Source organism: Tyto alba, unplaced genomic scaffold (genome assembly GCF_018691265.1).
Source record: "Tyto alba isolate M040663 unplaced genomic scaffold, T.alba_DEE_v4.0 Super-Scaffold_23, whole genome shotgun sequence".
NCBI classification, from domain to species: Eukaryota; Metazoa; Chordata; class Aves; order Strigiformes; family Tytonidae; genus Tyto; species Tyto alba.
The window spans coordinates 9,267,385-9,290,211 of NW_024881297.1; the positions used below are offsets into that span (position 1 = coordinate 9,267,385).

Here is a 22,827-nt window from a genome sequence, read left to right on the forward strand (position 1 = left end):
TGAACAGTTTAAAAAGAGTGTAAGTAGAGGTTGGCATTAGCAGAATCACATTGTTTTGTTTTACATTAAATGAATTTTCCGTTTACTCTTAACTACTGTGAATAAAAGGAAGTCGTAATGTTTCTGGAAGGCCATGATATATGTTCTTGTTTTCTTTCTTATTCTGAAGGCCTATAAATGAGGCAAATAACAAATGAGGATCTCTGTTGTTAATAGCTGTTAAATGTATCTTTGATTGTATAAATACAGTGCAAAGTGCCTCCCTACTAATACATGGTTTGATTTCCTGTTAGGCTTATGGAAGGCTGGGAATATTTGTCCGCCTTCGTTTAGTCATACTACATATCTAATTAAGTGTACTGTTTGTCTTTATGGATCATGTGTATATTCCATTGCTTTAATTGGGCTTAAGTAAATGTGAAGATGTGAACTGCGGGATAAGAAAATAGCCATTCAGCCTGTTACAGAAATGCCTAAAAACAGCCTGAAAAGAGGCATAAAATAGACCAGTGTATTTTATGTTGTAAGTTACAGTATGTTGGGGTTTTAAATCCATTTCTTTTGTAGCATAGTAGTTTTAATCAAAACTAATATTTTTTATATATATAGCTTCAATTTTAATCCAGATTAAATGTTTAAAAGACCATCATATGGGTGACACTACATAATTCTTATTGCAGGTAAACACTCTTAAAGGATGACTGTTGCATATGTAATAATACTCAAATGACATTGCTCTAATGTTCTTAAGGCTGCAAGCCTTCTCAAATACAAGAAGCTGCAAAGTTCCAAAATGAAGGTGGTCTCTGAAATTGTAGTTTAAACCATTTGGGTACGTGCTTTGAAGACTGTATCCATAACCAAATCTTTAAGTTATGTTATCACGTAATATTTTTTCCCATGTGACTCCTTCCTATTTGTATTGATCAGGTTGGATGAGTTGTAGGGATGATACAGGATTATGTAGTGAGACACTGTTGGATTTTTGCTTCGTTTGTTGCCGTCAAGTTAGCCTTACCTTGAACGGATCTAGGGATTTGGGATAACAGAGAGATATTAATGGGGTAGATTTTCTTAAGGCATGGCAAGAGACTATCCCTGATTCCAGACCTAAGCTCTGAAGCATTTCAGGTTTCTACTGCAAACTAACAGAAATCCCACAGAAAAAAAAAAAAAAAAAAAAAGAAAAGACTGTTGTTTATTTAACTCCAGGGAGAAATTTTCTGTTAAGACTTAACCAAAGACTTCAGCTGAAATTTTCTAATCTAATTCAACCTGAGGCAGGCATATGCATGGACAATTTAAGTCCAGAGCATTAAATTGGTAAAATTATACACAATTGAAAGCAGGGAACTGAGTGGTGCTGCTTGGAATGGGTGCAAGAACAAAGCAAGGGATGTAGCAAAATACAATGTTCTTTAACGCTAGCTTATTTTCAGGGATTGTGTCTGAAGCTATGCAAAAACAGTTGTTTGCTACAGAAGACAGTCTAAAACATGATTTTTAAGACGTGGTCCTGGAAGGTAGAGAAGTTAGTTTCAAATTCCCTTGGTCTCTCCCTTGCTGGATGAATTAATCATTGAACTAATAGCTTCAATGACTCTTTCTCTGGCTGTGTCCTTCTGAAGGAAAAGCCCCCAACATTTTTGAAAAGAGGCAGCATGGCAGTTTAGGTCCTAGAAGAAATCTGATGATCTGAACCTTTCAGTAGTAGAAATGTATTTGTTTACAGTGCAGAAGTCCTGCTGAAATCCCAGAGGAAGGCAAGGGATGTTTCTCCTTGCTCACGTTTCTGTGACTGGCTCAGGCAGTTGCTGTCCCACTGGCTGGTGGTGGCAACTTCCCAGGTATCTGCTTCCACCCATACATTAAGTCAGGGCATTAGCTGGCAACCTTTCAGAGGCTCAGGAAGGGATAAAAAGCATTTACGAGTGCGGCACTGCCAACAGAAACCCGGCAGGAGCCAAGATGTGGTGCGGCCAGGGATCCTCACTCCCCTGATGTGGGAGACCAGTGGGAGCGGTGGGACATGGGCTGCCTTCGGGGCCACGGCTCATACTCCCAGCACATCTTCCCCTCCCAGCTGGAGGCCAGAAACTGCATCCCTCGTGGCAAGCTGCCCTGCTTATCCATCCCTTCCCTGACGGAAGAGAGCTGGTGGCTTTTCATCTCTCCATAGGGCAGAAGCCCAGCTGATGGCATTGCTGATGAGTATTAAAAATCAAGCTATGTGTCCTCTTTGGCACATGTTGGTTTCTGCCGGCGTAAAGATGGCCAGCCTGATGCTGGAGTTCCCCCACAGGTCTCAATTTTCCTTTTGATTGCAGGTTTTACACAGTCTCTTTGTAGATTTCCAAATCCTTGGGGGCTTTTGAAAAAAGAGGCTCAAATTCCAAAATCATTTACTATTTTTAGGAAAGTTACCCCAACTATCTTATTTACCATTACAGCCTTATCTAGCTGTAAAATAGCAATGATATGGGATACTGAAAGAGTTTGCTAATGCTGAGACACCGTGTTGAGGCACTTTAGTATGTTAAAGTACAGCATTAATATTTTAAAAGTATTTTGCAAATGTACTGAATGACTAATGTGCTGTGTGTTTTCTTGCTCCTTTGATTTTTCTTAGTTTGTCATCTGCAGTATAAAGAATAAATCGTAGGTGCATAAGCATGCAGGTTCGGAATTTCCTGGCCATTGTACTTGCCTCTAACTGTCATGGGATTTTTACAGACATTTTTACCCTAGTCAAGGTCTTGAGAGTTTTCCTGATTAAAAACATAACTAGGCATTGTACGAGGTACCCAAAATTATCAAAATGAACTTGAAAACCTGAGTCGAAAAACTGGGGCCAGTTTTCGCAAGCATTTGGATTAGCGATGTCTTTGTACATCTCTGAAATTACTGTATTGCATCATATGCAGTTCAGTCCCTACAGCAAAAAGGTTTCAGTAGAGGCTGCAGTTTATTGAATATTATGTACAAAGCATTAAGAGCAGAATATGCAGATTGATGTATTGGTTGGTGCTTTTGAGTTTTACAGTGAAGCTTCAGGCTATGGATTTTGAGCTGAGAAGTGGCTGTCCTTTCATTATTGCCATTTTGGCCAATTGTGATGCTACTTGGCTACTTTTCTCATTCGTAGTGCGGTATGGATGGCTTTTTCGTTATAAAATTAAATCATCTACTCCAGATATTTTTAAATAACCCAATAATGCTATATATATAATGTAGTTTAACAAGCTGATAAAGGTTACTACAAATTAATATAAATCCTTCCTTTAAAGTGTAAGATTTAACTTTCAGTAAAATAAAAATGTAGCATTGAAAGGATCTTTCATGCTGTGCCTTTGGTAATTCCCCCAAATGCGAAGGTTTAAATTTGAAAGCAGACAGAGGTTGATACTCGCAATAGAGGAAAAACAGAGAATACATTTTTCAAATGAGAAAGTTGATGTACGGCAAATGAGGTAGAGGCAGGCAGAAAAACAGCCTCAGTACATAGGGATTTCTGTGAAGAGTCTGTGCTAATGTTGTCATGGGATGTGAATGGGCAGAGGATTTTGTAACACTGAGCAAAGTCATAAAATTAAATTAAGAATTAAGATGTAGCTCAGCTGAACAGCTAAGATTTTATTTTAAATCTGCATTTATTAATTATGTGTATTTTATTAGTAAATAGCATGTACATTGTCTTTTCATTATGTTCCTAATATCGTCTCATAATATACTTGTGGAAGCTGGGACAATTAGGATTTGGTGTTGCGTAAGGCAATGCGAGGATGGAGCTGCCTCTGTGCCCTTTCAGTGCTGAAGCCTATAAGTCTTCCTGATATTCTGATTTCTATGGTAACAGCAGGAAGATAAATGTAATAAAATAAACTGAATATTTAAGAACAGCAGATTTTTTTAACCTTATATACCTTGGGATGGGGGAGGGGGAAATGATTACTTAGATCATCTGTAAGTGGTGGTAAAGCCAATAAGTAACTTCTTTTATTGTTTAAAAGATTACTTTTTCCCCATTTACATTTTGCAGGATGATGGCTGTTAACCCTGTTGGTTTCATTTGCAATCTGTTAATCCTGCAGTGTTTAAATTTAGGTACATTTTTGTAGTTCCTTTCATCTGGCAGTCTCCAAATCCTTCATTTTTAATTAGTATTGCTGCAGTGATTATTGATAAGAGTTGTCAGTGTTCATTCTTTGCTAATAAATTATGTGTGTGATCGGTGATCTTGTTAATAGATCATCAAGCACTTCTTGATATTCCTCCCTGCATGATTTTTGCTTGCGTATATTATTTTGGAGAGGAGTAATACATTCATACAATCTAAACTGTCAGCACAGTGAGAAATGGTGATCTTTATCAGTACATTTTTGTATATGTTGTTACTGTTATTTACTTTTTCACAAAGCATAGCTCAGTTCCCATCCAGAGAAGTATATGAAAGTATTTTGTTACATACCCACCCCAAATTAGTGCGGACACAGAAGGAAAGTTCGAAGAACTGTTGTCATACCTGTACATAATAGATGTAATGTGCTTCAGCTAGATTTTCCAAGTCTTATTTAGCTTTTACTTTGTAAGCAAGTCAATGGTTGTGCAAAGCAATAGATTCATCTTCTTTGCATAAATTTCTAAAGGCTCTGCCTTTTAATGCCTTTATCTCTAAACACTTCTTAAATTTCTAGAGTGTTTTAGTTAAAAGTGTGAAACTGTAAAGGAAGACAGGAGATAAAGTAGTTCTGAGGACATCGTTGAGGATGTAAAAACTGTGAGAAGAAATGTCCATCTAGCACAGTTTCTTATCCTTTAAACTGTCCAGTTGCAAAGAAAGCATAATTTCGGGACAAGGATAAAATGATACCTCCTCGTTTGCCCGTTCCAGCAGTCAGTGATTTAGGGACTTTCTGAGTGGGAGATTGCATTCGGACAGTTGTGCTTAATAACCCTTCTGTATCTTTCTTCTGTGAATGTGCCAAATACCTTTTTGAATACATTTATAATCTTGACATCTAAAATGTTCTATGGCAGTTGCTTCTGCAATTTAATTATGCATATTTGTTTGTTGGAGATGTTTCTAAAGCAGGTAGCTGATAATTTAATGGAGTGCCACTTCATTCTTGTGTTTGTAGGAATAGTGGATATATTCCTTTTCACCCTGTGTATGCCATTTATCACTTATAGATCTCCGTCAAGTCCCATCGTTTCTTCTGTGAGCTGAAGAATCAGCTAGTCAATTTAATCTTCCCTTGTATATTAGTTGTTTGCTATCCCTGGCCATCCTCATCTTCTCCCTCAGCACTTTTGCTAGCCTGTTGTATTAGTTTTGGGAGGAGATCAGACTGACATGCTGTGCTCAGAGTGCATTGGATTTATGCACTAACAAAATCATGATTTCCCTCTTGCTCACGAGTCTTCTTCTCTCACCCTTTGCTTTATTTGACCATTAGTAAACACTGAGCAAGTGTTTTCAAAAGACAGAAGCCCCCAAAACCTGTTCCAGGTTGCATTTACATCTCTTTTTGTGTGATGTTTGTTAATTTAGAGACAGTTATTTTGTATGCATGGTGGAAGATGGTTGTACTGTCTCCATTGTCTTGCAATTAGTGATTTTCACCTTCGCTTTTGTCAGCCTGCTACACAGTTTTGCAAGATTTTTCAGCAGTTTTTCACAGGCAGCTCTTGATTTCATCATCTGGAGTCATCAGCAAGCTCTGTCACTTCCACAGATCTGATTTTTTTCAGATGATGTACGAGTACAGTTCTCAGCCCAGGCTCCCAGTGCGGAGCTCTGTGAGGCTTCCCTGGTAACCTCCATTACATGTGAGAGATGTCCATTTATTATTACCCTCGGTCTCTTATTTTTAAGCTGCTAATAATCCATGAAGAGCCCTCCTCCTTATCCCTAAACTCTCTTTAAGAGCTTTCAGGAGATCTTTTTAATAGCTTTAAAATCCAACTTTGCTGCGATTGCATCCCCGCGTACCTGCTGATGCACAGCTCAGTGTGCAGGAGGTCCTAGACCAGTAATTACCCATGCTGGCACGCCGACAGACGGTATTGCAGCCCATACCCAAGCTGCATGCCCCAGTTTCCTTTGTGTGGAAACCAGGGCAGAGGAGAGGAGGAGGAGGAGGAGAGGGCTGGTGCTTGCTTAGGTCTCAACCCATATGCCTGTGGGATGCAGCTAGACCTGGCACGTGCAAAGCGTTTCCATCGTACGGACATTGCCTGTATTGACCAGAACATCCTTGTGCTGCCATCAGAACGCTCTTGCAGCTTCATGAGACGTGACCTCTCTTTGCCAAAGCTGCACTGACTTTCTTCCCGTATATTTATTTATCTATTAATGCTCCTCTTTCAATAATTCTGCTAGATAGAGAAATGAGACTGGCTCGCCTCTGGTCTCTTGAGTACTCCCTCCCCAGACCCATTTTAAGAAATCAGTCACGTTTGTCACCTTCCATGCCTTTTATAAGGGCAATTTAAGCAATAAGCTGCACAGCACAGTTAGTAGTTCAGCAGTTCCGTATTTAAGTGACTTTACAGCTCGTGGATAGATGCCATCTGGTCTTGGTGATTTATTACTATTAATTTACTTTTTTTTTTTTTCTTCTTCTTCTTTCAAAACCCTCTTCTACTCACACTTTAATCTGAAACTAGTTCTCACACATGCTTAGTGAAAAGAGAGACTGGTGCAGAGCCTTCCTGGACTCCTTTATGAAGAGCACTGATGCAAAGATTTTATTTAACTTCTTTGCTATGGCCTGATCTTTCTCAAGCACTTCTTTTTCGTCTTGATCATCTGTTGGCCCAGTGGATGTTCTGGCAGGTTTCCAGCTTGTGATGTGTTTGAAAGGGCTTGACTGTTAGTTTTTATGACTTTAGCATGAAGAATTGCCCAATGATTTTATATTTAACTTGACATAATTATGCTTGCTTAGTACTGTCTCAGCATAACTTTGGGACATCCACAGGCCTTTTGGGAGGGTCTGTTTTCACTTTTCTCAAGGTTCTTGGCAGGAAGGGCTAGACTAGAGAGGAGGTTTGTTCCTTTCAAGTGTCTGTCTGAACAGTGCTGCTTTAATCTTTCTGCACATCACTGAGCTGTTTGGTGACATCTCCAAATGCCTTTCACATGCGCAGTGCTTGCTTTCACTACTTGCCCTGTAGAGTTAAATTTTAATCTTCCAGATTAAAAGAAAAATTAGGAAGTAGTTTCTCTAAACTGGTATGAGAAGGCATGCCTCGACTGACTTCCAGAAAACGCCACACTTTGAATGATAGCAAGAGCAAAGTGTTGACACAAGAGGAGAATTGCTGCTGCATGTGGAATATAGCAGTAATTCTGGTGATGAACCACTGCTAGTGACAATGAGCCATGGTGTAATGGATGTATAAAATGATACCTAGTGGGCACCTTTTCTGGCTGGAGATACCTTTCTCTGGTGAACTTTAAAAGAGTATTTATTGTCATGTGTACGTTACCATCACTTATTATTGAATGTGATATTGAAAAAGCATTTTGGTAAAGGCATAATTATGTATTTTCTCATTTTAACTGTGATTTGTCTCTTTTGGAATGCAAATGCAAACCAAAAGAGAGTATTTGGTATCAGCATTCTGCTAACTGCATAATTAACTGTTAATTTCAGCAGATACTTAGGGTTTTTTGCTGTTGATGTACTTGGGATTTTAGGGTTACATAACTGGGTGATTATTACGTTGGATTTCAGCACAAGTTCTCTCTTACTGATTGGAAGCTGAAACTCTCCTTTAGCAATCATTATCCACGAGCTGTTGCCAGTTCCTTTGTTGATAGGCATGTAACAGGAGGACACTTAGCTGAAACTTTAAAGCAGCTCTAAATTTCTTAGTATCAGTTAGCTGAGATTGTATTCTCTAGGATCACCAGGAGGACTTTCTTGGGAGAAAAATAATTTTCAGAATTGACTCCTTTAAATTCAGTGTAAAAATTGCCAAGTTTGTATGCCTGGGTGGCTAAAGCCCACAAAATGCCAGCCATGTCTGTAGATCTGATTTAATGCGAAATGGCCTTCCTTGTCTGATTATCCACGTTCAGCATTTGGTGGTCCTCAGTCTAATCCCTGTTTTGTCCTAGGTTCAGCAGCTTCTTCTGCCGAGGTCATTGCTGTAGTGCCAGTGCTCCCAGCTACGCACCCCTCAGTCTTCAGCGTCCCAGTCACCCGCAGAGGAGCTTGTGGGGTTAAATGCTTTGCTTTAGTAATGGTGGGTTTCCACATTCTTGTGGTGGGGTTGGTGGGGGGAGATCGTTACTGAAGGGCTTCTTTCAGCCACTTCGAGACCAGCAAATCTGTCTCTTGCATGCTGTGCTTACTTGCCAGGAGCAGCTTTCTCCTGTTGCATGTCAGATTCCTGCAGGAACACAGCACTAGGAGGCATCTCCAGGGCCCTGGAGCCAGTTCCCTGCTGGTGCAGGAGGATCTTGCCATAAAACCTCCTCGTTTTTAAAGTAGAAGGTTAGTACCGAGGCCTTGCTGCTGTGTCAGATTAATAGGGCACAGGGTTTATTTTCTCCCCACCTTCTAGGTAGAGAGAAGAAATGCTGACTGACAGTGGTGGCTAAAGTCAGGTAGGACAGAGCCAGAGGGATTTGGGGTCAGCAGGAGGAGCTGAGGTGACATTTGGTGGCAGGTCTTGCAGCTTTGCTTTAAGACGTGATTGCTGGCATCTCCTGCCTCTGTGTGAAGGAGCGTGTACATGGGAAGTAGCTGTGTCAGGCCCTTAAGTAGTATCAGCCAAAAGGTCCTGGGAATGTAGGGCTATGGTGAAAACCCAGACTGTCACTGGGGGGCTGAAGCAATGGCACTTTGGGTTTGGTTTGGTTTGTTCTTTTTTTGCCTCGGGCCTGGTACAAGAATAGTGTTTTCCAGCAGCACGACAGAGCAGGCAGCCAGGGGCTGTGACGTTGTAACCTGGCTGAGATCCACCATGGCTTGTGTAGGCAGCAGGGTGGTCATCTGAGGCTGCTACCTCTAGGCTAACGCTTCCCTGAATCAACCACCTAATTCCCAGCCTGTGTTTATCCATGGCAGTTTAACCAACTGCAGGGTAATAGTTGAGTTCCCTATCCCTCACTGCTTCGGGAGAGCATCTGCTGCCTTATCAGGAAGAGGAGGAGGTCATTAGTGGTGCCAAAGATGGGGTATTTATTTCTGCTGGCTTACTGACAAGTTCAAGGAAAAATGGGCACGACCCAGGTTTCTCTCCCAGTAGAAACTGATGACAAAACTGCCATTAATTTCAACAGGATTGCGTGCCCACATTTGCCATTGATGCAAGGTAACAGGTATTTTTTGCCTTCCTGGAAGGAGATGGCTCTAAAACTTTAAGAGTTGAAGGCAGTGTGTTGAAAGGAGTATGTTTGTCTCTTTCTGCTGTGGCTTGCAGAGTGAGCAGAGATGAGAAAGTGCTGAATAAGAAATAAGTGCTGAATGAAAAGTCATAATTGAATTTTGCCTGAATTCTGCATGTACTTTGGCTTGGATTTTGATCAGTGCAATAACTTAATGATGCTGCTCCAGCACTGCTGACTTTGGTGGCATTTATAGTGGCTTCAAGATGGGAAACAGGTGTCTGGGTACAGTCCACTGAGCAGGACGACGCGCAGTGTTTCCCGGTGCCGGCACACACAAAGCAGTGCGGCGATTGCCCCTTTGCACGGAAGAACAGGTTCGGTTTTGTGCTAGCCAGTGTCGCTCTGTTCCCACCATTCTTCATGTGATGGAGCTGTTGACGTAGAATACTCCCTCAAGAAAGACAAAATTGCTGTTACAATGATATGTTTGTTTTTTTCTTTCCCCAAGTACTTCAAAACTTTTTCCAGACACGTGAACCCCTCCTGAGGCAGTTAAGATAATTCAGGCCAAGGGCTTTCCTGATTAGATGGTTTGAGCAGCTGAACAAGGGACTCTGTAATCCCATGTCCCTGGTCTTTTTTCCTTCCCCCCACCCCCCCTTTATCCACAGCTAGCCTGCCTTGTACTAAAGGTGTCTGGTGATGTTTCACTCTTCCCCCTGCCAAGTTCCAACTGCCCCCCTCTGGCATGGTGGAAAGCACACCTTGCTTTCTGCGGCTTCCAAACTGGTTTTGCCCTTCAGGCCTTTGGCAGGTTTTCTTGTTGGGCTGCATTTGTTTGTTTGCTCATTGGTTTTGGTTTTGATACAGTAATGTGCTTTCTGAATTTCCTTGAAATCATTTTAAATGATAGACAGGCTTCAAATGGATACAGGTTTTAGTCTAGCAAAGGAAATGCTCTTGAAAATAAAATCGGAAACCGTTCTTTGCAGGGGGGAAGTAAAATCAGGAAATACAAATAATATCTTTGACATCACACTTTTGCTGCAACTGTTGCTTGGTCTTTTCCTAAGTCTTTTCTGAGCTGCAGAGTCCAAGGGACTAAGTCAGCTGCACGTTTGTTCCTCTGAGGTGCTGTGAAAGGGGATGCCTTTGCCTAGTTTTTCTTGGGATTATCCATCAGCAAGCCACATGAATACTGATGAAAATTCAAAACACCAACCACAGCTTTCCCTTTCTTCACTTCCCTGTCTAATTTAGGACGATGCCTTGCGCTGTGGCTTTGAATAGTATCCATGAGAAAGTAAATAAAGCATGGTATCAGGTTTGGTTTGAGGCTGAGTTTCACCTGTGAGTGAATATTCCTTGATGCGTGGGTTCCTCTTCTTGGTTATGGTCAGCTGAAGTGCACTTTCTGTCCTCAACAAGGGGATTTACGATACTGGACTTTACGATGACTTCATAAATTATAAGTTACTTATTCATAACAAGCTGTTTCTGTACAGTGTGCCTGTAGTTTCACAATTTTTGATGTGGCTGTTTGGTTTCTGTGGTCACCTAAGGGTATTAAGGGGATATATGACTGGTTTGGTATTTAGGATGCCTTGTCTTAAAACAGTTGCCTTAAACCATGCCTCCCCCAGTGTGACTGCTCAAATCCTACATCTCTGCCGTAGTTGGGTGGCTCATCCCTTGGTGATTTTGGGCACCAGTCCTGTTTCAGCCAGATGCTCAAGCCGTTTGCCCCTGTGTAAAACGGTGGCTGCTGCCACGGAGCAGGAGGAGCTGGGTGGGTTTGCCACTTTCTCATCCGCATATTCAGCTCTCTGTGGGTGGATGTTGAGGATGAAACAGGGCTGAGGTGTCAGGCCAGTACCGCAGAGCTGGTCTCCATGCAGCCTGCCCATGGAAAGGAGACAGGAGGTCTGGAGTCAGGTTGGGAATAAGGGTGGCAGAGATGAGAGAGGTGAGAACGTAGAGATTGCATGGGGTTAGGGGGAGATCCCAGATCAAGTGGGGAGAAAGAGAAGACGAACCCAGGGAAAGTACCAGGGAGTCTCTCAACTAGGAACACGTTTGCTGTGGTTCACTGGGAGAAACCCAACAGCAGGAACAAAACCCCTCTTCTCACCGAGGCGGCAGAGATGCCTCAGAGGGCTTTGCCAGTGGCGGTACCCACCTCATCTTCCTCTTGGGAGACAGGAGGGAAAAGCAGCAGCAGCTCGGTGCCAGTGGGGATGAGGTGCACAACTTGGTGACGGGTTAACACAAGGTACCCGTGGCCAAAGAGGCTGTGCAGGAGCAGATAGAAACGGGGCAGAGCCGTAGCTGTGGGGAATGGGCTGGCTGCTGCTGCTCTGCCTGCCACAGTGCTGCGGGAAAGGTCAGGCAGAATGTGAGCCGGGCATTAAATTAAGCCTGTAAGGAGACACTCGGGGAACTTAAGATGGATTAACTTAAGGTGTAAAGTTTAAAGTGTATTATTATGAAGGAGGATTAAGCTAAACTGAGCTAATGACACCACTTTTGAACGTATATCCACACAGCGGATTCAGAGCTTTGGCTCCACGCCTTTTATTACTTAAATGTACTTACCTTCTTAAATGTCCCCATAAAGTTACACGTCCTTACATTCCAAATCTTCACATTCTCCATTTTCCATGTCCAGAACTTTGTATGTTTATATGCTGTGTCAGAGATAGAACTGGATTTGGTTGGGTGGGTTTTGCCTTTTTTAAATTTCTTTTTCTTTTAAAAAAAAAAGGTGGGGGTGGAAGCCAACATAGAAGTTTGCTTTAATTTTTCCTCATGGTGGTAATAGCATTTGTGATGACTTGATGTTACTTATTCTTAGATGAGGCATTTGGTAAGGAAGAACTAACTTTATTCATGTTATGTTGACATCCCCTAATTTCTATGTGCCCCATCTCTTTTAATAGGTGAACCATTTCTTTTGCTTTATTTTGTTGTTACTCTCATGGTATTGAGATATCCGTGATGTCAGCATCTCAATTTTCCAAAAGCTCTGTACCCTCTTATTTTACACTCTGTGGGTTAACAAGCAAATGCAAAGTTGAATACTGTAAACACCCACAAAATACTTAGATTAAACAGAGTCATGAATTAACTAGCATAATTTGTAGTTAGTAATAATTTGTAAATAAGTAATAGATCAACTGAATTGATTTTTCAGAAGGGAAACTGATTTGAAATTACAGGTTTGCTGTATGTTAAATAAACTACTTAGTAACTAGTTCTGTGTAGAATTTTATCTCACTAGAAACAATGCCATCAGTTGTTCCTTGGGGGTAGAGACCAATATTTGTGAGTAGTTAAAAGATTAAATATTTAAAAGACAAAAAACGAAAAAGCAAACAAAACCAAACAAACAACCTTGACTTTTACTAAAATTCTTCTATTTAGGCAATCATATGAAAGCAAAACAAGTACAAGAAAAACATAAGATGTCACAAAAAGTGCAATGCAGTGTAAAAAAAAAAAAAAAATGGTTTTGAGTCAGGATACTTTTAGGTTTGCCATGCTGTTTAGTGAGAGCATAAGAAACCGGAGACAAAACCTCAAAATGTTTTGTTTTATGTGCTGCATGGCTTGTGGTATCGGATGAAAGGTCTGGCACTTCTTGCGTCTGTGGAGGTCAAATGCAGGCAGGGGTGGTGGCAGCTGCTTTGTGTTCTGAGGCTGGAGAAACTAACTTTGGTGTCCTGCAAAAGGTATAAGGGATATAATAGCCTGTGCTTGTTTTGAATCCTGTCAGTCTTCAGCAGTCTGAGATACACCTTAAAATGTATTTATTAAAATACAAATGTCCCTTATTATTCGTTTGCCTTTCAACTTCAGCACGTATCCCTCCAAGCCTCCTGGGAGAGGTCGATTAGGAGCCACCTTTGTCTGTGTCCTAGTCCCAGATTTGGTAATTTTGGGAAGAGGTTAGGGGAGCAGGAGCAGCGCGAGGGAGATCGCTCTCTGGGGTCTTTCTCCCCAGCTGTCTCTGGGTCAGCTCAGAGGTCCCTGAAGCCGTTTGGTCTCTGGGCAAAACAACCTGCAGGACCTCGGGCTGGTTTAGGGTGCTGTCCCCAGAAGGGGGGTGGGCCGACTCATGCAGTGGCCAAACGGGAAGGAGCTCCCATCCATGCTAAGGGCATGTCCAGACGCTGGGGGGGATCTCAGTGCTGCCGTGCTGGGTTGGCCACCAGCCTCCGACAGTGGCCACCAGCCTCGGGGAGACCTGGGCCTGGAGCGGGACCCCCAGCACAGAAGCTTCAGCAACGCCTGTTCATGTGCATCCGACGGTTTTTAATTCTGCAAATTTTCTTCTATTTGTTTTATTACCTGCAGCCCATGATGCGTTAATAAAAATAAACATGGCATTACTACTACTATTAAATTAAAAAAAGAAAAAAAGCTGGAAGTTCTTCGTCTTAAGAAGAGGGTGGAGCAAGGGAAAAGTGCAGAGCCTATATAACAATGGGGAGTCCACTTTATTAGTATTAAGGAGGAAAATAAAATCTGCTCTGGCAGTAGTGAAATAAAACACCAGGAAGATTACATCAGTCTTTGTTTGCACACAGTATGATTCTTCTCTTTCACCAGCCAATTTGTGTATTTGAAAAGGCAGTTGCTCGGTTAAAATAATTAGCTGAACTTCATCCAATTCCCCAGTTACATGAAAAAATGTTTGAAGAAATATAGACAATTGTTGTTGAGCAATTAAAAAAAAGAAATAGTTGGTCACTCAACAATTATAGCGCCTTGTCTAAATACTCGCCTGTATATTGTAGTTTCAGAATGAGACAGGCAGTTCTCGGTTACTCTCTGCTGTAGCTGTTGTGGTTTGGGATAGCAGCTTTAGAAGTATAGCAAAATCCAAACTAATTCTGCCATCAACTTTTGCAGGATAGGTTAGCCTGGGGTTGCCTCAGAGGAGAGAGAGAGGGTCTGCAGATAAATGTATCAAAGTATATTTAAAAAAAAAAAAAAAAAAAAGAATAAACTGGATACAAGTCATGTATCCTTAGTACTTTACAATTTAACAGGCAAAAATTTGTAATAATGAACGAGATCGTCTTATTCTATATTCCTTTATTCCAGATCATTTTAGATTATTATTTTGGGAAAAAAACATACAGAATATTTGAGTATTTCAGTGTTTGAATAAGAAACCATTGTAACAGTTTGACTAAGAATACTGTGTAGGAAGTCCAGTGTAGTACATGAACAAGAACTCAGTGACTGGGAAATCATTTCTCCTTGTTGTTCATGCATTCATCCTTGGAGCTAGACCTGCTGCATTTTCTGGAAAAGTAGGTGTCAGAGATTTTGAAATGGTGGTTATCTAGGAAGGATGCTGAGGCAGCAGTCATCCCAATCGTTTAACTTTAGATTCCTCAGTAGACATGAAGGCAGTGACACGAAGTCATGTGTTTTACTTGATTTTTGTTAAACCACTTCCCCATTTTCCAGACCCGCCAGCCGTGTTTTTGCAGGACTGTGTTATTCAGGATGAGATGAGTCAAGATGTCTGCTGGCCGGCATGGTGGAAATCCCTGATCCCAGGGCCCTGCTGGTGTCAGAGCCCTTTGCCGTGGGTTCTCCTGTCGTCCGTGGCTGCAGGCAGCCTTGGCGGCTGGGCTGGGCTGGGCTGGCCGGGGCTGCGCGTGGGAGGCTGTCAGTCCCCCGTGGCCATCCTTTTCCCCAGCTCCTCTCTCCACCAGACACTTCTGAAACCTGTTTCCGCCTGTATGTCAGCTGGTGGGGGACGTATCGTTGACAACGTGCACACAGTGGGTGTAGGTTCCCCTATCGCACCAGTTCTGACCCATTCAGCAGGCTCGTTTCCCTCAGCCAGGGCAGAGCTGAGCAAATGCTGACAATTCAAATGTATTTGAAAACGTTTTTGCCAGTTCATTAACATCGTCAGTGTATAAAACTGAAATTACATTTGTTTCTGTTCCTTTTAGGGGAGGATTGGATTTTATTGCTGCCTGTGGTCTGCCTGGTAGTGAAGTGAACTCAGCCATCCATTGTGGGTGGCGTAGGAGTTGAGCAAGGTGATGCCCAGGTCCCTGAAAACTCACAGGCAGTGGGTTTTTTTCCACCAAAAAAACGGGAGCATGGGGAGCGCGGGACCAGGCATCCCCCCCATAGTCCCCAGCTCCCTTACCTAACCTGAACCTCGCAGCTGCCGTGTGTCTTACTGCATGACCAGCACTTGGTTTCCAGGTTGCACCTCTCTTTCCTCATGCGTGGGCTGCCCCACTGCACATCGAGTTCTCCCGTATTTATCCTCTGGATTTTGTTTCTTTCTCTTTGCAGGGAACGGATGCGCCAGTCTGCTATGTTTGAACTGTGCCAGGGGATGCACCAGATCAGTCTGCAGTTTGTTCGCTTGCAGCTTAGCTTTGAGGAGTACACTATCATGAAAGTTCTGCTGCTGTTAAGTACAGGTAAGTTAGATTCGTGGTTACATGGGAATACTTGAAAATATTCCAATTCACAAAGAGGTGCAGCGATTTTAACCAATGTGGCAGAAGAGCCAAGCCGTTACCAGCAGGGCCGCAGGAATAAGCCTGGTTTTATGTCTTAGGTTTATCTGCAGATCTGACTCTCCATTAGCACGGGGAGGTACCTTTGCATTTTGAACGTGTCATGTGCATTGGAAAGACAGGAGTAGCCAGGCAAGGGGCTTTGCCCCCCTCTCAGTCTGGGAACCGCTGGAGTTGGCCAGGCGTGCCAAGAAGGTGCAACAGCTGTGGGGACTGGGGAGAAATCCCCACTCAACACTCAAAGCCACCAGTTTGGGTGACTTAACGTCACCTTCAAGATCAAAAGATGTATATTGCCTGTACTGCAAAATGGGTAATTTTCCAATGCCAGGTGAATTGAGAATGGTAAGCCCTTTTACAGGGCTCTGAAAGCTTAATAAATGACAGTGCATGCTTTATTTTTCTCTCCAGTGTCACACTTTGACTTTTCTTAAGATACAAAATCACATCTTGGTGTGTGTGTTACAGGACTGTGTAGTAATTGGCAGACCTCTTGATCGTATCTTACTGAAAATACTGAAAAACTCCTGCCCCAGTACAATTGTATAAATACGCAGGCCAGGCAGCTTGTACATTACTTTTCCATCAGTCTTGATGAAAAAGCCAGTCACCTGCAAGCCAGCTCTCTTCTGTGTAATCGTGCTCCTTTTCTTGGGACCCACTCGGTGACATCATGGTGCGGTAACGCATCAGCGCAGCTGGTGGGCGTTCGTGATGTCACTTCAGTGAACGCCCCGGGCAGGACTTCCCCCGCAGAAGGAGGCTGGCTGTGGAGGCATTGCACGGGGAGGGGAGGAGCGGGAGATCGAAGGGGCCGCTGTGCTGCTGCTGCCTCTCCCTTGCAAGCCTGCCGGCAGCGGGACGCACCTTCCCCAGGGACGTCTCCCCGTTCGGTGGCGAGCGGAACCCAGCGTACCCTTGGAGGTCCCCTTGCCTCCACCCCATCTTCTGCCCCAGCGAGGCGAGAGAGGAGATGCGTGGCAAGCGCCGGGCGTTAGTTGTGCAGCACTGGAAGGCGCTTTATCGCCCAAACCAGCAACGGCCGCTGGAGCCGGGGCTGATGCAGTGGCACATTTGGACACCCAGGAGCCTCCCGGGTCCCCGGCCGTGTCATGGGCACGTTGGCTGCAGGCAGAGTTAGGTGCCTACGGCGGGGTTTCTGTCTACAAGGGCAGAGTTAGGTGCCTACGAAGGGATTTCCAGCAGAGCCGAGTGGCAACTCCCTCAGGCAAGGTGGTGGGACGGGCACGTTCTCCCTGCCCGCGGTGCCTTTCATTCAGACCTTGCCCATCCCACCCAGCCAGTAGCTCTGTGGTTGAAGTGCTTGCCTTTGAAGGAGGACATGAGGCTGCAGTTCCCGTCACGGCCGGAGGGGATTTGGATCCACTAACAGAAACCTCCCAGGGCTGTCAGGTTTTGGGGGGCTTGGCTGGCTGTCTCCCTCCCTCCCATTAAAGCCATTCCAGCTGCCTGGGTTGGGGAAAGATGAAGCTGGCTGGGGAGTGTTTTGTGTCCTGGCCCACGGGGTCTGACCCCCAGGTCCTGCTCTACCGAGGGCTTGAGGAGATGGTCTTCTGGTGACCTGGGGGCTGTGAGGAGCTGATGTGCTCTGGGGTAGCCCTTGGCGGGGTAAATAGGCTTTTCTGAAGGTGGTCACTCGTGGTCTTCCCAGAAGCAGCTGGCCGTGCTTAATGGAGCAGGTGGGGGGCTGCGGGTCTAACTCTGAAAATGTTCTTGAGAGAGTGTCTGGATTGGAGATCTGTCTCTGCTACTTTTTAATCAGCCCTAAAGGGGGAGAATCTTTAGGAAAATAGCCTAAAGGTGTTCCAAAAATGTAGCAAAATTTCTTTAAGCTAGGTGTTTATTATTCTGCCCTCTTGAGAATGTTAACTAATGTCTTGAGTTATCGCAAGAATCTGTGAGGCGAGGTCAATTAACTTCGCTAGCTGGGTCCCTTTGAAACGCACACCACAGTCACTAGAAAACCTACTAAAAATAGTTCGGTTTGGGAGAATCAGGATTTTTATGTTAGAGAGAGAGAGTGAAATGGAAACGGAGATAGTGATAAAACCCAGAAAGTGTCACGTGAAGGGCAGCAAACCTGGTTTCAAATGATTGCACCTTGATACAACCTTATGACAGAAAACACCAGGTTTGGTTTCATTTAAAATTTTTTATTGAATCATGTGATAAGCAGAGTACAAGTTATTCTGAAACTTTCATGATGACCACATCAAGGAAGTTTCACTCCATTTACATGTGGAAGAAGCCACACATTACAACTCAATTGTTTTCTTGCTTTCCACAGACCATAGATTTTGGGAGCTTGCCAAAAGCATTGCTGTATTTAATAAGTAAAATCAGAAACACTGGGCAAACCTCCAGAATTTCATGTTTTGCTTGAGTTCTCTTTATTTGTGGTCTTCCTTTCTTTCTTAATAATCTGGCTGGGGTGATGGTAAAATAATTTTCAGACAGAACAGTGAAATGCATAGTAGTAGACAAAGAAGGAGTGGTTCTAGCAGTCTTTAAGCAGCATGTAGGAATACAGGCCTGTAAATATTAAAGGAAATGTAAAGCCCATGCATTTTTTGTGTAAGGGCCACAGTGTGCTCTGATGGCTTTACTCATCCTGATTGATGTCTCTCTATTCACTCAGCTTGAACTGAATTTGTACATCTGTTCCAGACAGTTTATCTGTCGGCTGACTGACTGAGGGATTTGGCATCTAGAATTTTAAAGTTAAATATTATGTTTGTATTATAAAATAACTAATATTTACCAAGTGGTAGGCAGGTTGGTGCGTTACCTCTTAAGGCTTTCTCTAAAGATTCCTCCTTGTGCCCCTTTCCAGTAGTTGATGGTTGCAAGTCCTTGCTGCTCACATGGCGGTAGAGCTCCTCCTTGTTTTACATCGCTAAATTGTTCTGGTCGATACTGGTGATGGAAGACACTGGTGCTTTTTCCTAAAGCTTCTACTCTGGAGCCATTTAGGCAGTTGTTACATGCTTAGGATGTAATTGAAGTGGGATAGAAGGCAGTTTACAGGATTTCAAAGAGAAGGAAACAGATGAACAAGACAATTTCTGTCAAGGTGTTAGGGTAAGCTAAATTGAAAGATAACTTCTTTTTTTTTTTTTCTCCTTTTTTAATAAGTAATTTCCTATTTAGCTTACTCTCACTTCTGTACAGCCCTTCTGTGGGCTAACATTAACAGATGCAGAATAGAAGAGTATTTGATGGTTAAGTAGTATTCAACCAATCCAGGTATTAAAACACCCAGAACATTTTGTGTAACATTATTAGTAACTGTTTTCAGGGTTTTTCCCAGAGATCTGATCCTATAAACCATTCCTGTTTGGGGCAGAACCTGCTGGAGGGAAAGGGTATTTGCAGTCTGTAAAGAAACAGTGTATTTGCTTTTGTAATTAGCCTTGCTGATATCAGTCACAGTAAAAAGTATCAGAAAACTCTACTTTTAGTCCACTTGTGAAATGATCCCTCTGGCAGATGGTAACTTTGATAGGTCACTAGAAATGCTTGCAACTGTATGTCATGGTCAAACACCGGGTCAGGATAGCTGTTTGGAAAATAGTCTCCTGTTTCATGCACAATAATGGCTCTGTTTGTTCTAGGTGTTATGCAGATGCTTACTAACATTCAGAGAAATTTTAGATGTTACCTGATGGCATAAGAACATGTCACTTGGTCTAGCATTTCTGCACATAACAGCTGTAATTCTGTACCTTCACCTCCTCTGCCAATTGTGGGGAATCAGTCAAGAATGATAAATCACTTTTTCAACTTCTCAAAAAGGATCCTTGATCCATCTGCCTTGTTATTTGTTTTTGGGGGGGGCTTTGGGGTTTTTGTGTGTGTGTGTGTGGCTGGGTTGTGTTAAAAACAGTTTCAGCATGAGGTTAGCATGTGTTGTATTTCTGAGATGTTATCTTGTCCTCTGCCACAGCTTCTGCAATCATTGATCTGGAGAGGATGCTTCAATCACTTGAAAATCTGTATGATGTTGTTGATTCCTGAACAATGTCTGTAAAATTATGGACTTTGCTTAAAGGTTTAATTCTTTCATCCATTAATTAGAGTAACTTTTTAAGTATGCACATCAAAAGAATAAACAATACAGTTAATATTAATATAAGACTGTCTTTTTAATGACAGTTCCCAAGGATGGTCTCAAAAGCCAAGCTGCATTTGAAGAAATGAGGGCAAATTACATTAAAGAACTAAAGAAGATGGTAACTAAATGTCCAAGTAACTCTGGGCAAAGCTGGCAGAGGTTCTACCAACTGACTAAACTTCTTGACTCCATGCATGATGTAAGTATAACTCCTCGGGGAGTACAGACAAGCAAAAATCTCTCTGTTAAGGTAAACCAGTAGTCTTTAATTGTGTAAACTGGAAGAAAAAAAAAATAAATTATTTTTAAAGGAACATCTGAGAGAAGATGTTAGATGAATTTAAGGACAGCTGCCAAGTAAAATAAGAAAATATAAGTCATTAAGGGCTGGATCCTGCTGCCTTCTCCTATACTAAATGATAGTGTTGTGCCTCCAGTGATTCACTTAAGGTCAGGAAAGCTCTTAGTGGGGTCAGAGGCTCTTCAGCGGGAGAACCGATGTTAGCTGTGACCCTGAGTTAGGCACAGCACGAGTCTGCCACGCGGAGTGTCCTGTGAGTCGCTTCTCAGGGGGAGGTGCCGGATTAGCGTGTCGTACATCTAACGTGCCCGATGCGTGCTAATAAATGTTGAGTTAATTTGGTGATCTTTTACAGCTGGGATGGCAATAATGATGACTTTAAAAGATGTATTAAGACCGTGGAGACATCTTGGGTATTGGAGGCTTTACTTGAGCTTTTAAAGTACGAGATTCACTGTATTGTTAGGTTATTTCTACCACCCTGTCTCATTGCAGTGCGAGGTGTTTGTTTTACTTGCGTCAGGTGTAAGATGTGATAAAGGACATGGGAAACTAAAAGTTTCATCCCAAAACAGGCTCTTGAGGCCTCAGCTCAAAGTGACTCTGACGGGTTGTAGGTGCCTAGTGCACGGGAGCAGCTCGCAATTTCGGAAGGGGGTGTCCGTAACATTGAGCTGTTGAGTCAGGAGCAACCCAGTTCTAACCGGTAAAATGGCAAGTGCAGAGATTCACCTCTCCAGATGCACTGAGCAGCAGCGGGGGTCTATCTCTGTGTTCTCTGTAACGGAGCCTGGCATCCCCACAGAGAAAGCCAGTGACCCAGCTGTGATGGTCTCCTCAACCTGGAGGGTTTTCCCCAGTGCCCCCCCAGAGTGCCCTGGGCACCAGCACCCGTCCCCTCTGAAGCTGCACCCCGGGGCAGCAAGTGGCAGGAGACTTGTGGGGCCAGCGAGAGCAACCTTAACCAGTAGCAACCTTTAGTCGTGTTGGGGTACAAGAGAGGAGGGGCCCTGTGAGCAGAGGCTGAAGCCCAGCAGCAGGTGCTGATCACCTCCCAGTAAAAACTGGTAAACTGCAGCAAAGGAGAAAACCGTCCGGCTCCATCCGGGGTGGGCAGGGCAGTAACTTTGCTGCATGAAGAACCTACAGCACTTGCTTTCAGAGCCTGCATGTAGATGTAATTCTTCGTACTCGACTTAAATTTCATTTTTGTAGAGACAGTACAGTACAATGCACTTCAGGTCAAATCTGTATAAGAGCCGGAGGTCTGTTTACAGAATGTACATATGGAGTTATTTTTCAAATATTGTTCTGTTGTTCATTAAAACATTGCAAATCTTAGTGGGAGGCAGGGAGAGTATTATTAGTACTGCAGCAATAGCTCATTCTTCAGAGATCGGGTTTCACTTGCTCTGTGCCAGCAAAGGAAGTTGTAGTGTTTTAGTGGAAAGAGAGGGGATGGGTGATAAAATCATTTGCAAGATATTCCCATCTGAACCTCAGGGCACCATAACAAACCCCTGCATTTATGGAGTTTTCTAATCCCCTTCAGAACAGGCAGTGTCTATCATTTGTTATTTAAATGGGTGTGTTTGTGTGGTTAAGGTGACTGGATGACAGACTCGCGCTTACTGAGAATGCTACTGCGTCCTACAGACATTTTCCAAAACATAGCATTAACCATTGGGAGCTGAACAAACCAGAGGAAGCAGACTGCTCTTGCATTTTATTTAATTTTTAATTAAGCTATTTTTACATTACTTTTGTTTTACTAGAGCACTTTTCTTACAAAGGACTTTTTAAAGAAAGTCCCATTGTCAGCATTCCCCATTAAAAAGGCCGGTTGTCTGCACAACAGTGCTTTCTTTCAGAGATGATATTGGAGACTTGTTTATTTTTTGTCTTTAAAACTGATCTTTTGCTTTTTGGTTTCTGAAATCCATCAGAATAAATTTAGAGTGGTGATAATATTAATGAGAAGTGAGAATTACGCTTCTCCCCCCACACTGCCTCTTAGTGCAGAATTTCTCCATTCTATCAGTGCAAATGCAAATTTTCTGCTCGGTTCCTCGGTATAGGAGGAACGCTTCTTCAGCTGTCACCTATGTATTTTTAACTTACTCCATTATAATTTTAGAGGATCAGAATATATTTGGTGCTGAGCGGTCTAACTGGAGCTGAGGCCCCGTGTTTACATGCTGCTGGAGCCACAGCATCGGCATTTGCAGCGCAAGCCCAAAGGGCCTGGTGCAGAATACCTGCTTATCCAGCCCTCCTGCTGCCTCCAGCTTTTCCATCAGAGCAAAGCAGCATCTCGTCATTCGTGGCGTTCGCTTTACCTGAGTGCAGCGATAAACAATAAAAAAAAAAAAAAAAAAAGTACCGCTCCTTTGCGCCTTCACACTTGCTTTCATCAACCTCATTTTTAAGTAGTCTTTCTGAGGACTCTGTGAAACAAAGCACGTGGGAATATCAGTTACAG

The 22,827-nt window shown here is 43.0% G+C and overlaps 1 protein-coding gene across 6 annotated transcripts in view; it reads left to right on the forward strand.

The window, feature by feature from the left end:
* Positions 1-22,827, forward strand: part of NR3C2 (nuclear receptor subfamily 3 group C member 2) — a 211,557-nt gene that overhangs the window by 181,254 nt on the left and 7,476 nt on the right. For 5 of the 6 annotated variants that reach the window (XM_042796374.1, XM_032990067.2, XM_042796377.1 and 2 more), the window contains 2 exons: positions 15,680-15,810; positions 20,086-20,243. In XM_042796374.1, the coding sequence (XP_042652308.1) occupies positions 15,680-15,810; positions 20,086-20,243 (289 nt within the window). The remainder of the gene's footprint in view (positions 1-15,679; positions 15,811-20,085; positions 20,244-22,827) is intronic. The other variant, XM_042796375.1, reaches the window with a different exon arrangement.